General features: G+C 37.0%; 1 protein-coding gene across 1 annotated transcript in view; it reads left to right on the top strand.

Annotated features, from left to right (window-relative positions):
• sh3rf1 (SH3 domain containing ring finger 1) overlaps positions 1-15,717 on the top strand; it is a 91,820-nt gene that overhangs the window by 59,513 nt on the left and 16,590 nt on the right. The window contains exons 4-5 of the mRNA XM_061977500.2: positions 3,055-3,150; positions 12,609-12,920. Of these exons, the coding sequence (XP_061833484.2) occupies positions 3,055-3,150; positions 12,609-12,920 (408 nt within the window). The remainder of the gene's footprint in view (positions 1-3,054; positions 3,151-12,608; positions 12,921-15,717) is intronic.

Here is a 15,717-nt window from a genome sequence, read left to right as displayed (position 1 = left end):
ACTACACAACATCATTACTTATTTAGGTAGCACATACTGTTGTTGTGTACTTTTTATCTACTACTACACAACATCATCACTTATTTAGGTAACACATCTTGTTATTGTTGTGTACTTCTTATATACTACTACACAACATCATCACTTATTTAGGTAACACATGTTGTTGTTGTTGTGTACTTGTTATTTACCACTACACAACATCACTTATTTAGGTAACACATCTTGTTATTGTTGTGTACTTGTTATCTACCACTACACAACATCATTACTTATTTAGGTAGCACATACTGTTGTTGTGTACTTTTTATCTACTACTACACAACATCATCACTTATTTAGGTAACACATCTTGTTATTGTTGTGTACTTGTTATCTGCCACTACACAACAACATAACTTATTAAGGTAACACATCTTGTTGTTGTTGTGTACTTGTTATCTACCACGAGACAACATCATCACTTATTTAGGTAACACATCTTGTTGTTGTTGTTGTTGTGTACTTGTTATCTACCACTACACATCATCACTTATTCAGGTAACACATCTTGTTGTTGTTGTGTACTTTGTATCTACTAATACACAACATCATCACTTATCTAGGTAACACATCTTGTTGTTGTTGTTGTTGTTGTGTACTTGTTGTTATCTACCATGACACAACATCATCACTTATTTAGGTAACACATCTTGTTGTTGTGTACTTGTTGTTATCTACTACTATACAACAACATCATCACTTATTTAGGTAACACGTCTTGTTGTTGTTGTGTACTTGTTGTTATCTACCACTACACATCACTTCTTTAGGTAACACTTCTTGTTGTCGTTGTGTACTTGTTGTTATCTACCACTACACAACTACATCACTTGTTTAGGTAACACGTCTTGTTGTTGTGTACTTGTTATCTACCACTACACAACATCATCAATTATTTAGTTAACCCATCTTGTTCGTGTTGTTGTTGTGTACTTGTTGTCTCTCACTACACAATATCATCACTTATTTGGGTAACATATCTTGTAATTGTTGTGTACTTGTTATCTACCACTCTACAACATCATCAATTATTTAGCTAACAAGTACACAACAACAATAACAAGATGTGTTATCTACCACTACAGAACATCATCACTTATTTAGGTAACACATGTTGTTGTTGCTGTTGTGTACTTGTTATTTACCACTACACAACATCATGACTTATTTAGGTAACACATCTTGTTATTGTTGTGTACTTGTTTTCTACCACTACACAATATTATTACTTATTTAGGCAACACATCTTGTTGTTGTTGTGTACTTGTTATCTACCACTACACTACATCATCACTTATTTAGGTAACACATCTTGTTATTGTGTACTTGTTGTTATCTACCACTAGACAACATCATCACTTATTTAGGTGACACATCTTGTTATTGTTGTGTACTTGTTATCTACCACTACACAACATCATCACTTATTTAGGTAACACATCTTGTTATTGTTGTGTACTTGTTATCTACCACTACACAACATCATCACTTTCTTAGGTAACACATCTTGTTGTTGTTGTGTACTTGTTATCTACCACTACACAACATAATCACTTATTTAGGTAACACATCTTGTTGTTGTTGTGTACTTGTTATCTACCACTACACAACATCATCACTTATTTAGGTAACACATCTTGTTGTTATTGTTGTGTACTTGTTATCTACCACTACAGAACATCATCACTTATTTAGGTAACACATCTTGTTATTGTTGTGTACTTGTTATCTACCACTACACAACATTATCACTTATTTAGGTAACACATCTTGTTGTTGTTGTGTACTTGTTATCTACCACTACACTACATAATCACTTACTTAGGTAACACATCTTGTTGTTGTTGTGTACTTGTTATCTACCACTACACAACATCATCACTTATTTAGGTAACACATCTTGTTGTTATTGTTGTGTACTTGTTATCTACCACTACACAACATCATCACTTATTTAGGTAACACATCTTGTTATTGTTGTGTACTTGTTATCTACCACTACACAACATTATCACTTATTTAGGTAACACATCTTGTTGTTGTTGTGTACTTGTTATTTACCACTACACTACATAATCACTTATTTAGGTAACACATCTTGTTATTGTTGTGTACTTGTTATCTACCAATACACAACATCATCACTTATTTAGGTAACACATCTTGTTATTGTTGTGTACTTGTTATCTACCACTACACAACATCATCACTTATTTAGGTAACACATCTTGTTGTTGTTGTTGTTGTGTACTTGTTATCTACCACTACACAACATCATCACTTATTTAGGTAACACATCTTGTTATATTTGTGTACTTGTTATCTACCACTACACAACATCAACACTTATTTAGGTAACACATCTTGTTATTGTTGTGTACTTTTTATCCACCCCTACACAACATCATCACTTATTTAAGTAACACATCTTGTTGTTGTTGTGTACTTGTTATCTACCACTACACATCATCACTTATTTAGGTAACACATCTTGTTGTTGTGTACTTGTTATCTACCACTAGACAACATCATCACTTATTTAGGTAACACATCTTGTTATTGTTGTGTACTTGTTATCTACCACTACACAACATCATCACTTATTTAGGTAACACATCTTGTTGTTGTGTACTTGTTGTTATCTACCACTACACAACATCATCACTTATTTAGGTAACACATCTTGTTGTTGTTGTGTACTTGTTATCTACCACTACACAACATCATCACTTATTTAGGTAACACATCTTGTTGTTGTTGTTGTGTACTTGTTGTTATCTACCACTACACAACATCATCACTTATTTAGGTAACACATCGTGTTGTTGTTGTGTACTTGTTGTTATCCAGCAGTCTTATTTCATGACAATTCTTCTTTGATTGAAAAGGGAAATATGTTTGTGGTTCCTTTTATTTTGAAAGGTATGATTTTGGTCAGGTGACCCTCAGGTGCTTCCTTCATGCAGGTGTGTTGTGTTATGTTGTGTTATGTTGTGTTGTGTTGTGTTGCAGGACCATGTTCTCACCGTCATCCGCAGAGTGGATGAGAACTGGGCAGAGGGCATGCTGGGAGATAAAATTGGCATTTTCCCCATTTCCTACGTGGAGGTAAACAAAACCTTTATTGTGGAAATGTTCAGTAATTATGTGCTCCCTTTCAACAGTTATAAAAAAAATTCCCGGATATTCTAGAATTTCCACTTTCAAGGGACATTTTCACCTTTCAAAATTAATTATTCATTTTTTTGAAACTTCCAACAATTCCCACATTTTTCAACCGATTCAAACCATTCCACATTCAACACTTTTGATTCATCCTGGAAATCCAAACAACTATTTTTCCACGTTCAACAAATTTCCAGGAATTTCTGTTTTTTGTAACCATATTTTAAACCTTTTTTTGATGCGATGACTCTTTTGACATTTTTCAACCCATTTCAACCGTTCCACTGTCAAAACATCCCACTTAGTCAGCACAAAAAAACAAGTTGGTTTAAGAACTTGAAAAATTCCCGGATTTCCCGACATTTTGTAATACCATTTCTCAATAAAAAAAACTGTTACTCCTTCAACATTTCTTGCCCGATTTAAATAATTCCAACACCAAATAATTCAGCTCATTCAGGACATTCATGCTCCTAATCATTTAAAAAAAAATCCCACTTTTCCCGAAATTCTTAAATTTCCAGGAAGTTCCCATTGAAAAGAATGGGACATTTTTCAAAGTTCCACAACTCACACATTTTTTATCCGATTCAAACCGTTCCGTTTTCAAAATGTTCAGCCTGTTCAGGAATTGTGTGCTCTCTTTCAACAATTCAAAAAAAATTCCAGGATTTCCTAGAATTTCCAGTTTTTAGGGACATTTTCCCCATTCAAAATTAATTATCCATTTCTCAAACTTCCACAATTCCCACATTTTTCAATCAATTCTAACCATTCCACCTTCAACACATTCAATTCATCTTGGAAATTCAAACGACCTTTTTTCCACGTTCAACAAATTTCCAGGAATTCCTGTTTTTTTCTAACCTTATTTCCAACCTTTTTTAGTGCGATGACTCCTTTCACATTTTTCAACCCATTTCAACCGTTCCACTGTCAAAACATTCCTCTTAGTCAAGAAAAAAAAAAGTTGGTTTAAGAACTTGAAAAATTCCCGGATTTCCCGACATTTTGTAATACCATTTCTCAATAAAAAAAACTGTTACTCCTTCAACATTTCTTGCCCGATTTAAATAATTCCAACACCAAATAATTCAGCTCATTCAGGACATTCATGCTCCTAATCATTTAAAAAAAAATCCCACTTTTCCCGAAATTCTTAAATTTCCAGGAAGTTCCCATTGAAAAGAATGGGACATTTTTCAAAGTTCCACAACTCACACATTTTTTATCCGATTCAAACCGTTCCGTTTTCAAAATGTTCAGCCTGTTCAGGAATTGTGTGCTCTCTTTCAACAATTCAAAAAAAATTCCAGGATTTCCTAGAATTTCCAGTTTTTAGGGACATTTTCCCCATTCAAAATTAATTATCCATTTCTCAAACTTCCACAATTCCCACATTTTTTCAACCAATTCAAACCATTCCACCTTCAACACATTCAATTCATCCTGGAAATTCAAACAACCATTTTTCCACGGTCAACAAATTTCCAAAAAGTCCTGTTTTTCTAACCATATTTTAAACCTTTTTTGGTGCGATGACTCCTTTCACATTTTTCAACCCATTTCAACCGGTCCACTGTCAAAACATTCCTCTTAGTCAGGACAAAAAAACAAGTTGGTTTAAGAGCTTGAAAAATTCCCGGTTTTCCCGAAATTCCTTAATACCGTTTTTCAATTAAAAAACTGTTACTACTTCAACATTTCTTGCCCGATTTAAACAATTCCAACACCAAACAATTCAGCTCACTCAGGACATTTATGCTACTGATTTTCCAAAAAAATCCCACTTTTCCCGAAATTCTTAAATTTCCAGGAAGTTCCCATTGAAAAGAATGGAACATTTTTCAAAGTTCCACAACTCACACATTTTTTATCCGATTCAAACTATTCCATTTTCAAAATATTCAGCCTGTTCAGGAATTGTGTGCTCTCCTAAAAATTCAAAAAAATTCCAGGATTTCCTAGAATTCCCAGTTTTTAGGGACATTTTCCCCATTCAAAATGAATTATCCATTTTTCAAACTTACACAATTCCCACATTTTTCAACCGATTCAAACTATTCCACATTCAACACTTTCAATTCATCCTGGAAATTCAAACAACCATTTTTCCACGGTCAACAAATTTCCAAAAAGTCCTGTTTTTTCTAACCATATTTTAAACCTTTTTTGGTGCGATGACTCCTTTCACATTTTTCAACCCATTTCAACCGGTCCACTGTCAAAACATTCCTCTTAGTCAGGACAAAAAAACAAGTTGGTTTAAGAGCTTGAAAAATTCCCGGTTTTCCCGAAATTCCTTAATACCGTTTTTCAATTAAAAAACTGTTACTACTTCAACATTTCTTGCCCGATTTAAACAATTCCAACACCAAACAATTCAGCTCATTCAGGACGTTCATGCTCCTAATCATTTAAAAAAAAATCCCACTTTTCCCCAAAATCTAAAATTTCCAGGAAGTTCCCATTGAAAAGAATGTGACATTTTTCAAAGTTCCACAACTCACACATTTTTTATCCGATTCAAACCGTTCCATTTTCAAAATATTCAGCCTGTTCAGGAATTGTGTGCTCTCCTAAAAATTCAAAAAAATTCCAGGATTTCCTAGAATTCCCAGTTTGTAGGGACATTTTCCCCATTCAAAATGAATTATCCATTTTTCAAACTTCCACAATTCCCACATTTTTCAACCGATTCAAACTATTCCACATTCAACACTTTCAATTCATCCTGGAAATTCAAACAACCATTTCCCCACGTTCAACAAATTTCCAGGAATTCCTGTTTTTTCTAACCATATTTTAAACCTTTTTTGGTGCGATGACTCCTTTCACATTTTTCAACCCATTTCAACCGTTCCACTGTCAAAACATTCCTCTTAGTCAGCACAAAAAAACAATTTGGTTTAAGAACTTGAAAAATTCCCGGATTTCCCGACATTTTGTAATACTATTTCTTTAATAAAAAAAACTGTTACTACTTCAACATTTCTTGCCCGATTTAAATAATTCCAACACCAACCAATTCAGCTTATTCAGGACATTCATGCTCCTAATCATTTTTTTTTTTGAATCCTGCTTTTCCCAAAATTCTTAAATTTCCAGGAAGTTCCCATTGAAAACAATGGGACATTTTTCAAAGTTCCACAACTCACACATTTTTTATCTGATTCAAACCTATCCATTTTCAAAATATTCAGCCTGTTCGGGAATTGTGTGCTCTCCTAAAAATTCAAAGAAATTCCAGGATTTCCTAGAATTCCCAGTTTTTAGGGACATTTTCCCGATTCAAAATGAATTATCCATTTTTCAAACTTACACAATTCCTACATTTTTCAACCGATTCAAACTATTCTACATTCAACACTTTCAATTCATCCTGGAAATTCAAACAACCATTTTTCCACAGTCAACAAATTTCCAAAAATTCCTGTTTTTTCTAACCTTATTTCCAACCTTTTTTAGTGCGATGACTCCTTTCACATTTTTCAACCCATTTCAACCGTTCCACTGTCAAAACATTCCTCTTAGTCAGCACAAAAAAACAAGTTGCTTTAAGAACTTGAAAAATTCCCGGATTTCCCGACATTTTGTAATACTATTTCTTTAATTTAAAAAAACTGTTACTACTTCAACATTTCTTGCCCGATTTAAATAGTTCCAACACCAACCAATTCAGCTCATTCAGGACATTCATGCTCCTAATCATTTTTATTTTAAATCCTGCTTTTCCCAAAATTCTTAAATTTCCAGGAAGTTCCCATTGAAAAGAATGACACATTTTTCAAAGTTCCACAACTCACACATTTTTTATCCGATTCAAATCGTTCCGTTTTCAAAATATTCAGCCTGTTCAGGAATTGTGTGCTCTCCTAAAAATTCAAAAATATTCCAGGATTTCCTAGAATTCCCAATTTTTAGGGACATTTTCCCCATTCAAAATGAATGATCAATTTTTCAAACTTCCACAATTCCCACATTTTTCAACCGATTCAAACTATTCCACCTTCAACACATTCAATTCATCCTGAAATCAAAACAACCATTTTTTCCACGTTCAACAAATTTCCAGAAATTCCTGTTTTCTTCTAACCATATTTTAAACCTTTTTTAGTGCGATGACTCCTTTCACATTTTGCAACCCATTTCAACCGTTCCACTGTCAAAACATTCCTCTTAGTCAGCACAAAAAACAAGTTGGTTTAAGAACTTCAAAAATTCCCGGATTTCCCGAAATTCCTTAATACCGTTTTTCAATTAAAAAACTGTTACTACTTCAACATTTCTTGCCCGATTTAAATAATTCCAACACCAAATAATTCAGCTCATTCAGGACATTCATGCTCCTAATCATTTAAAAAAAAATCCCACTTTTCCCGAAATTCTTAAATTTCCAGGAAGTTCAATCTCAATCAATCAATCTTTATTTATATAGCCCTAAATCACAAGTGTCTCAAAGGGCTGCACAAGCCACAACGACATCCTCGGTACAAAGCCCACATACGGGCAAGGAAAAACTCACCCCAGTGGGACGTCGATGTGAATGACTATGAGAAACCTTGGAGAGGACCGCATATGTGGGTAACCCCCCCCCTCTAGGGGAGACCGAAAGCAATGGATGTCGAGTGGGTCTGACATAATATTGTGAGAGTCCAGTCCATAGTGGATCCAACATAATAGTAAGAGTCCAGTCCATAGTGGGGCCAGCAGGACACCATCCCGAGCGGAGACGGGTCAGCAGCGTAGAGATGTTCCCAGCCGATGCACAGGCGAGCGGTCCACCCCAGGTCCCGACTCTGGACAGCCAGCACTTCATCCATGGCCACCGGACCTGTGCCCCCCACCCCCTCAAGGAAAAGGGGAGCAGAGGAGAAAAGAAAAGAAACGGCAGATCAACTGGTCCAACAGGGGGGCTATTTAAAGGCTAGAGTATACAAATGAGTTTTAAGATGGGACTTAAATGCTTCTACTGAGGTAGCATCTCTAATTGTTACCGGGAGGGCATTCCATAATACTGGAGCCCGAATAGAAAACGCTCTATAGCCCGCAGACTTTTTTTGGGCTCTGGGAATCACTAATAAGCCGGAGTTCTTTGAACGCAGATTTCTTGCCGGGACATATGGTACAATACAATCGACAAGATAGGACGGAGCTAGACCGTGTAGTATTTTATACGTAAGTAGTAAAACCTTAAAGTCACTTCTTAAGTGCACAGGAAGCCAGTGCAGGTGAGCCAGTATAGGCGTAATATGATCAAACTTTCTTGTTCTTGTCAAAAGTCTAGCAGCCGCATTTTGTACCAACTGTAATTTTTTAATGCTAGACATAGGGAGACCCGAAAATAATACGTTACAGTAGTCGAGACGAGACGTAACGAACGCATGAATAATGATCTCAGCGTCGCTAGTGGATAAAATAGAACGAATTTTAGCGATATTACGGAGATGAAAGAAGGCCGTTTTAGTAACACTCTTAATGTGTGATTCAAACGAGAGAGTTGGGTCGAAGATAATACCCAGATTCTTTACTGATTCGCCTTGTGTAATTGTTTGGTTGTCAAATGTTAAGGTGGTATTATTAAATAAATGTCGGTGTTTAGCAGGACCGATAATCAGCATTTCCGTTTTCTTAGTGTTGAGTTGCAAGAAGTTAGCAGACATCCATTGTTTAATTTCATTAAGACACGCCTCCAGCTGACTACAATCCGGCGTGTTGGTCAGCTTTAGGGGCATGTAGAGTTGGGTGTCATCAGCATAGCAATGAAAGCTAACACCGTATTTGCGTATGATGTCGCCTAGCGGCAGCATGTAAATACTAAAGAGTGCAGGGCCAAGAACCGAACCCTGAGGAACTCCGCACGTTACCTTAACATAGTCAGAGGTCACATTATTATGGGAGACGCATTGCATCCTGTCAGTAAGATAAGAGTTAAACCACGACAAGGCTAAGTCTGACATACCAATACGTGTTTTGATACGCTCTAATAAAATATTATGATCGACGGTATCGAAAGCAGCGCTAAGATCAAGAAGCAGCAACATAGATGACGCATCAGAATCCATCGTCAGCAGTAGATCATTAGTCATTTTTGCGAGGGCTGTCTCCGTAGAGTGATTTGCCCTGAAACCGGATTGAAAAGGTTCACAGAGATTGTTAGACACTAAGTGTTCATTTAGCTGCTGTGCGACAATTTTTTCGAGGATTTTCGAAATAAAGGGAAGGTGGGACACCGGTCGGTAGTTTACCATGAGGTCAGGATCAAGGTTAGGTCTTTTGAGCAGAGGATGAATAACCGCTTTCTTGAATGCTAGGGGAACAGTGCCAGAGGAAAGTGATAAGTTTATAATATTTAGCACTGATGGACCTAATAATACAAAAAGCTCCTTGAAGTTCCCATTGAAAAGAATGGGACATTTTTCAAAGTTCCACAACTCACACATTTTTTATCCGATTCAAACCGTTCCGTTTTCAAAATGTTCAGCCTGTTCAGGAATTGTGTGCTCTCTTTCAACAATTCAAAAAAAATTCCAGGATTTCCTAGAATTTCCAGTTTTTAGGGACATTTTCCCCATTCAAAATTAATTATCCATTTCTCAAACTTCCACAATTCCCACATTTTTTCAACCAATTCAAACCATTCCACCTTCAACACATTCAATTCATCCTGGAAATTCAAACAACCATTTTTCCACGGTCAACAAATTTCCAAAAAGTCCTGTTTTTTCTAACCATATTTTAAACCTTTTTTGGTGCGATGACTCCTTTCACATTTTTCAACCCATTTCAACCGGTCCACTGTCAAAACATTCCTCTTAGTCAGGACAAAAAAACAAGTTGGTTTAAGAGCTTGAAAAATTCCCGGTTTTCCCGAAATTCCTTAATACCGTTTTTCAATTAAAAAACTGTTACTACTTCAACATTTCTTGCCCGATTTAAACAATTCCAACACCAAACAATTCAGCTCACTCAGGACATTCATGCTACTGATTTTCCAAAAAAATCCCACTTTTCCCGAAATTCTTAAATTTCCAGGAAGTTCCCATTGAAAAGAATGGAACATTTTTCAAAGTTCCACAACTCACACATTTTTTATCCGATTCAAACTATTCCATTTTCAAAATATTCAGCCTGTTCAGGAATTGTGTGCTCTCCTAAAAATTCAAAAAAATTCCAGGATTTCCTAGAATTCCCAGTTTTTAGGGACATTTTCCCCATTCAAAATGAATTATCCATTTTTCAAACTTACACAATTCCCACATTTTTCAACCGATTCAAACTATTCCACATTCAACACTTTCAATTCATCCTGGAAATTCAAACAACCATTTTTCCACGGTCAACAAATTTCCAAAAAGTCCTGTTTTTTCTAACCATATTTTAAACCTTTTTTGGTGCGATGACTCCTTTCACATTTTTCAACCCATTTCAACCGGTCCACTGTCAAAACATTCCTCTTAGTCAGGACAAAAAAACAAGTTGGTTTAAGAGCTTGAAAAATTCCCGGTTTTCCCGAAATTCCTTAATACCGTTTTTCAATTAAAAAACTGTTACTACTTCAACATTTCTTGCCCGATTTAAACAATTCCAACACCAAACAATTCAGCTCACTCAGGACATTCATGCTACTAATTTTCCAAAAAAATCCCACTTTTCCCGGAATTCTTAAATTTCCAGGAAGTTCCCATTGAAAAGAATGGAACATTTTTCAAAGTTCCACAACTCACACATTTTTTATCCGATTCAAATCGTTCCGTTTTCAAAATATTCAGCCTGTTCAGGAATTGTGTGCTCTCCTAAAAATTCAAAAAAATTCCAGGATTTCCTAGAATTCCCAATTTTTAGGGACATTTTCCCCATTCAAAATGAATGATCAATTTTTCAAACTTCCACAATTCCCACATTTTTCAACCGATTCAAACTATTCCACCTTCAACACATTCAATTCATCCTGAAATCCAAACAACCATTTTTTCCACGTTCAACAAATTTCCAGAAATTCCTGTTTTCTTCTAACCATATTTTAAACCTTTTTTAGTGCGATGACTCCTTTCACATTTTGCAACCCATTTCAACCGTTCCACTGTCAAAACATTCCTCTTAGTCAGCACAAAAAACAAGTTGGTTTAAGAACTTCAAAAATTCCCGGTTTTCCCCAAATTCCTTAATACTGTTTTTCAATTAAAAACACGTTACTACTTCAACATTTCTTGACTGATTTAAACAATTCCAACACCAAACAATTCAGCTCATTCAGGACATTCATGCTCCTAATCATTTTCAGAAAAATCCCACTTTTCCCAAAATTCTAAAATTTCCAGGAAGTTCCCATTGAAAAGAATGGGACATTTTTCAAAGTTCCACAGCTCACACATTTTTATTCGATTCAAACAGTTCCATTTTCAAAATATTCAGCCTGTTCAGGAATTGTGTGCTCTCCTAAAAATTCAAAAAAATTCCAGGATTTCCTAGAATTCCCAGTTTTTAGGGACATTTTCCCCATTCAAAATGAAATATCCATTTTTCAAACTTCCACAATTCCCACATTTTTCAACCAATTCTAACCATTCCACCTTCAACACATTCAATTCATCCTGGAAATTCAAACAACCATTTTTCCACGTTCAACAAATGTCCAGGAATTCCTGTTTTTTTTCTAACCTTATTTCCAACCTTTTTTAGTGCGATGACTCCTTTCACATTTTTCAACCCATTTCAACCGTTCCACTGTCAAAACATTCCTCTTAGTCAGGACAAAAAAACAAGTTGGTTTAAGAGCTTGAAAAATTCCCGGTTTTCCCGAAATTCCTTAATACCGTTTTTCAATTAAAAAACTGTTACTACTTCAACATTTCTTGCCCGATTTAAACAATTCCAACACCAAACAATTCAGCTCACTCAGGACATTCATGCTCCTAATCATTTTCAAAAACAATCCCACTTTTCCCGAAATTCTTACATTTCCAGGAAGTTCCCATTGAAACGAATGGGACATTTTTCCAAGTTGCACAATTTTTCCACCTATTCAAACCAATCTCACATCAACACATTCCACTCATCTTGGACATTCAAACTGACACTTTCCCAAGTTCCAAAACCAAATTCCGGTTTTCCTGGAAATGCAAACTCTTCAACATTGAGACCATTCCAACATTCAAACTATTCTTACTATATTCTGTCAGCATTTCACTTCAACTTCAACATTGGAGCTAACAATGGAACTAATGAGAGTCGCTCTATTCCGCCTATAGAGAGATGTAAAAATATTCCAAAAAACAGCAATACACAGTTGTGTACTGTTAAAATACTGTAATATGATGCCTGGACATGTACAGTATGTAGTACTGCTCCAATACTGTACTTTTTACTGACACTCGCCTGAGCGCCATGTTTGCTCCCAGTTCAACTCGGCAGCTCGGCAGCTGATGGAGTCAGACAAGATGTCGGAGCACACGGGCGAGGGTGGCGAGGGGCCCTCGGCCCAGTCGGGGCCCCAGAGCAGCAACAACGGGGGCCCGCGGGACAAGAAGAACAGCAAGAAGAGACATTCCTTCACCTCCCTCAGCATGGCCCACAAGCCCGTGTTGGCCCCGCCCCCTCAGCGCCATTCCATGGAGATCAGCGGCCCCGTCCTCATCAGCTCCAGCAACCCCACCGCCGCCGCTCGCATCGGCGAGATCAGCGGGGGTCTGTCCTGCAGCGCACCTTCCCAGGTAAGACCTTTGTCCTGCCGTTGAGATTATTAGTGATCGGGGAGGCCCATCATCGATATTTGGAGGTGATGTTCACTATTAGTGATCGGGGAGGCCCATCATCGATATTTGGAGGTGATGTTCATTATTAGTCATCAGGGAGGCCCATCATCAATATTTGGAGGTGATATTCATTATTAGTGATCGGGGAGGCCCGTCATCGATATTTGTAGGCGATATTCATTATTAGTCATCAGGGAGGCCGATCTTCGATATTTGGAGGTGATATTCATTATTAGTGATCAGGGAGGCCCGTCATCGATATTTGGAGGTGATATTCATTATTAGTGATCGGGGAGGCCCATCGTCGATATTTGGAGGTGATATTCATTATTAGTGATTGGGGAGGCCCATCGTCGATATTTGGAGGTGATGTTCATTATTAGTCATCAGGGAGGCCGATCTTCGATATTTGGAGGTGATATTAATTATTAGTGATCAGGGAGGCCCGTCATCGATATTTGGAGGTCATTTTTAGTGATCAGGGAGGCCCGTCATCGATATTTTGAGGTGATATTCATTATTTGTAGTCAGGGAGGCCCATCATCAATATTTGGAGGTGCTATTCTTTATTAGTGATCAGGGAGGCCCATCATCAATATTTGGAGGTGATATTCTTTATTAGTGATCAGGGAGGCCCTTCGATATTTGGAGGTGATATTCACTATTAGTGATCAGGGAGGCCCATCATCGATATTTGGAGGTGATATTCATTATTAGTGATCAGGGAGGCCCGTCATCGATATTTGGAGGTGATATTTTTTATTAGTGATCAGGGAGGACCTTCGATATTTGGAGGTGATATTCATTATTAGTGATCAGGGAGGCCCGTCATCGATATTTGGAGGTGATATTCATTATTAGTGATCGGGAAGGCCCATCATCGATATTTGGAGGTGATATTCATTATTAGTGATCGGGGAGGCCGATATTTGGAGGTGATATTCACTATTAGTGATCGGGGAGGCCCATCATCGATATTTGGAGGTAGTATTCATTATTAGTGATCAGGGAGGCCCTTCGATATTTGGAGGTGATGTTCACTATTAGTGATCAGGGAGGCCCATCATCAATATTTGGAGGTGATATTCACTATTTGTAGTCAGGGAGGCCCATCATCAAAATTTGGAGGTGATATTCATTATTAGAGATCGGGGAGGCCCATCATCGATATTTGGAGGTGATATTCTTTATTAGTGATCAGGGAGGCCCATCATCAATATTTGGAGGTGATATTCACATTTGTAGTCAGGGAGGCCCCTCATCAAAATTTGGAGGTGCTATTCTTTATTAGTGATCAGGGAGGCCCATCATCGATATTTGGAGGTGATATTCATTATTAGTGATCAGGGAGGCAGATCTTTGATATTTGGAGGTGATATTCTTTATTAGTGATCAGGGAGGCCCATCATCGATATTTGGAGGTGATATTCATTATTAGTGATCGGGGAGGCCCATCATCGATATTTGGAGGTGATATTCATTATTAGTGATCAGGGAGGCCCATCATCGATATTTGAAGGTGATATTCGTTATTAGTGATCAGGGAGGCCCATCATCGATATTTGGAGGTGATATTAATTATTAATGATCGAGGAGGCCGATATTTGGAGGTGATATTCACTATTAGTGATAGGGTAGGCCCATCATCGATATTTGGAGGTGATATTCATTATTAGTGATCAGGGAGGCCGATATTTGGAGGTGATATTCATTATTAGTGATCAGGGAGGCCCTTCATCGATATTTGGAGGTGATATTCACAAAAGGTTTGTGCTCCAAATGTGGACTAAAACCAAATATTAGTGATCAGAAAGTTTTGTGCTCCACATGTGGACTAAAACCAAGTATTAGTGATCAGAAAAACGTGTGTTCCAAATGTGGACTAACACTACACATTAGTGATCAGAAAGGTTTGCGCTCCTCAACTGGACTAAAACCAAATATTAGTGATCAGTAAGGTCTGTGTTCCACATGGGGACTAAAACTAAATTATAGTGATCAGAAAGGTTTGTGCTCCACATGCGGACTAAAACCAAATTTTAGTGATCAGAAAGATTTGTGCTCCAAATATTAGCGACCAGAAAGGTTTGTGCTCCCTATGTGGACTAACACTAAATATTAGTGACCAGAAAGGTGTGTGCTCCCTATGTGGACTAAGACCAAATATCGGTGATCAGAAAGATTTGTGCTCCACATGTGGACTAAAACCAAATATTAGTGATCAGAAAGGTTTGTGCTCCCTATGTGGACTAAGACCAAATATCGGTGATCAGAAAGGTTTGTTCTGCAAATGTAGACTAAAATTAAATATTAGTGATCAGAAAGTTTTGTGCTCCAAATGTGGACTAACACCAAATATTAGTGACCAGAAAGGTGTGTGCTCCTCATCTGGACTAAAACCAAATATTAGTGATCAGAAAGGTTTGTGCTCCACATGTGGACTAAAACCAAATATTAGTGATCAGAAAGATTTGTGCTCCCTATGTGGACTAAAACCAAATATCGTGATCAGAAACATTTGTTCTTCAAATGTAGACTACAATTAAATATTAATGATCAGAACGTTTTTGTGCTCCAAATGTGGACTAAAAACAAATATTAGTGAGCAGAAAGGTTTGTGCTGCAAATGTGGACTAAACGAAATATTAATGATCAGAAAGGTTTGTGCTCCAAATGTGGACTAAAACAAAATATTGGTGATCAGAAGGATTTTGGGCTGCAAATGTGGACTAAAAGTAAATATAAGTGATCAGAA

Source organism: Nerophis lumbriciformis, linkage group LG18 (assembly GCF_033978685.3).
Source record: "Nerophis lumbriciformis linkage group LG18, RoL_Nlum_v2.1, whole genome shotgun sequence".
NCBI lineage: Eukaryota > Metazoa > Chordata > Actinopteri > Syngnathiformes > Syngnathidae > Nerophis > Nerophis lumbriciformis.
The sequence above is the reverse complement of the archived record's forward strand: the minus strand, read 5'-3'. Positions and strand labels throughout refer to the sequence as shown.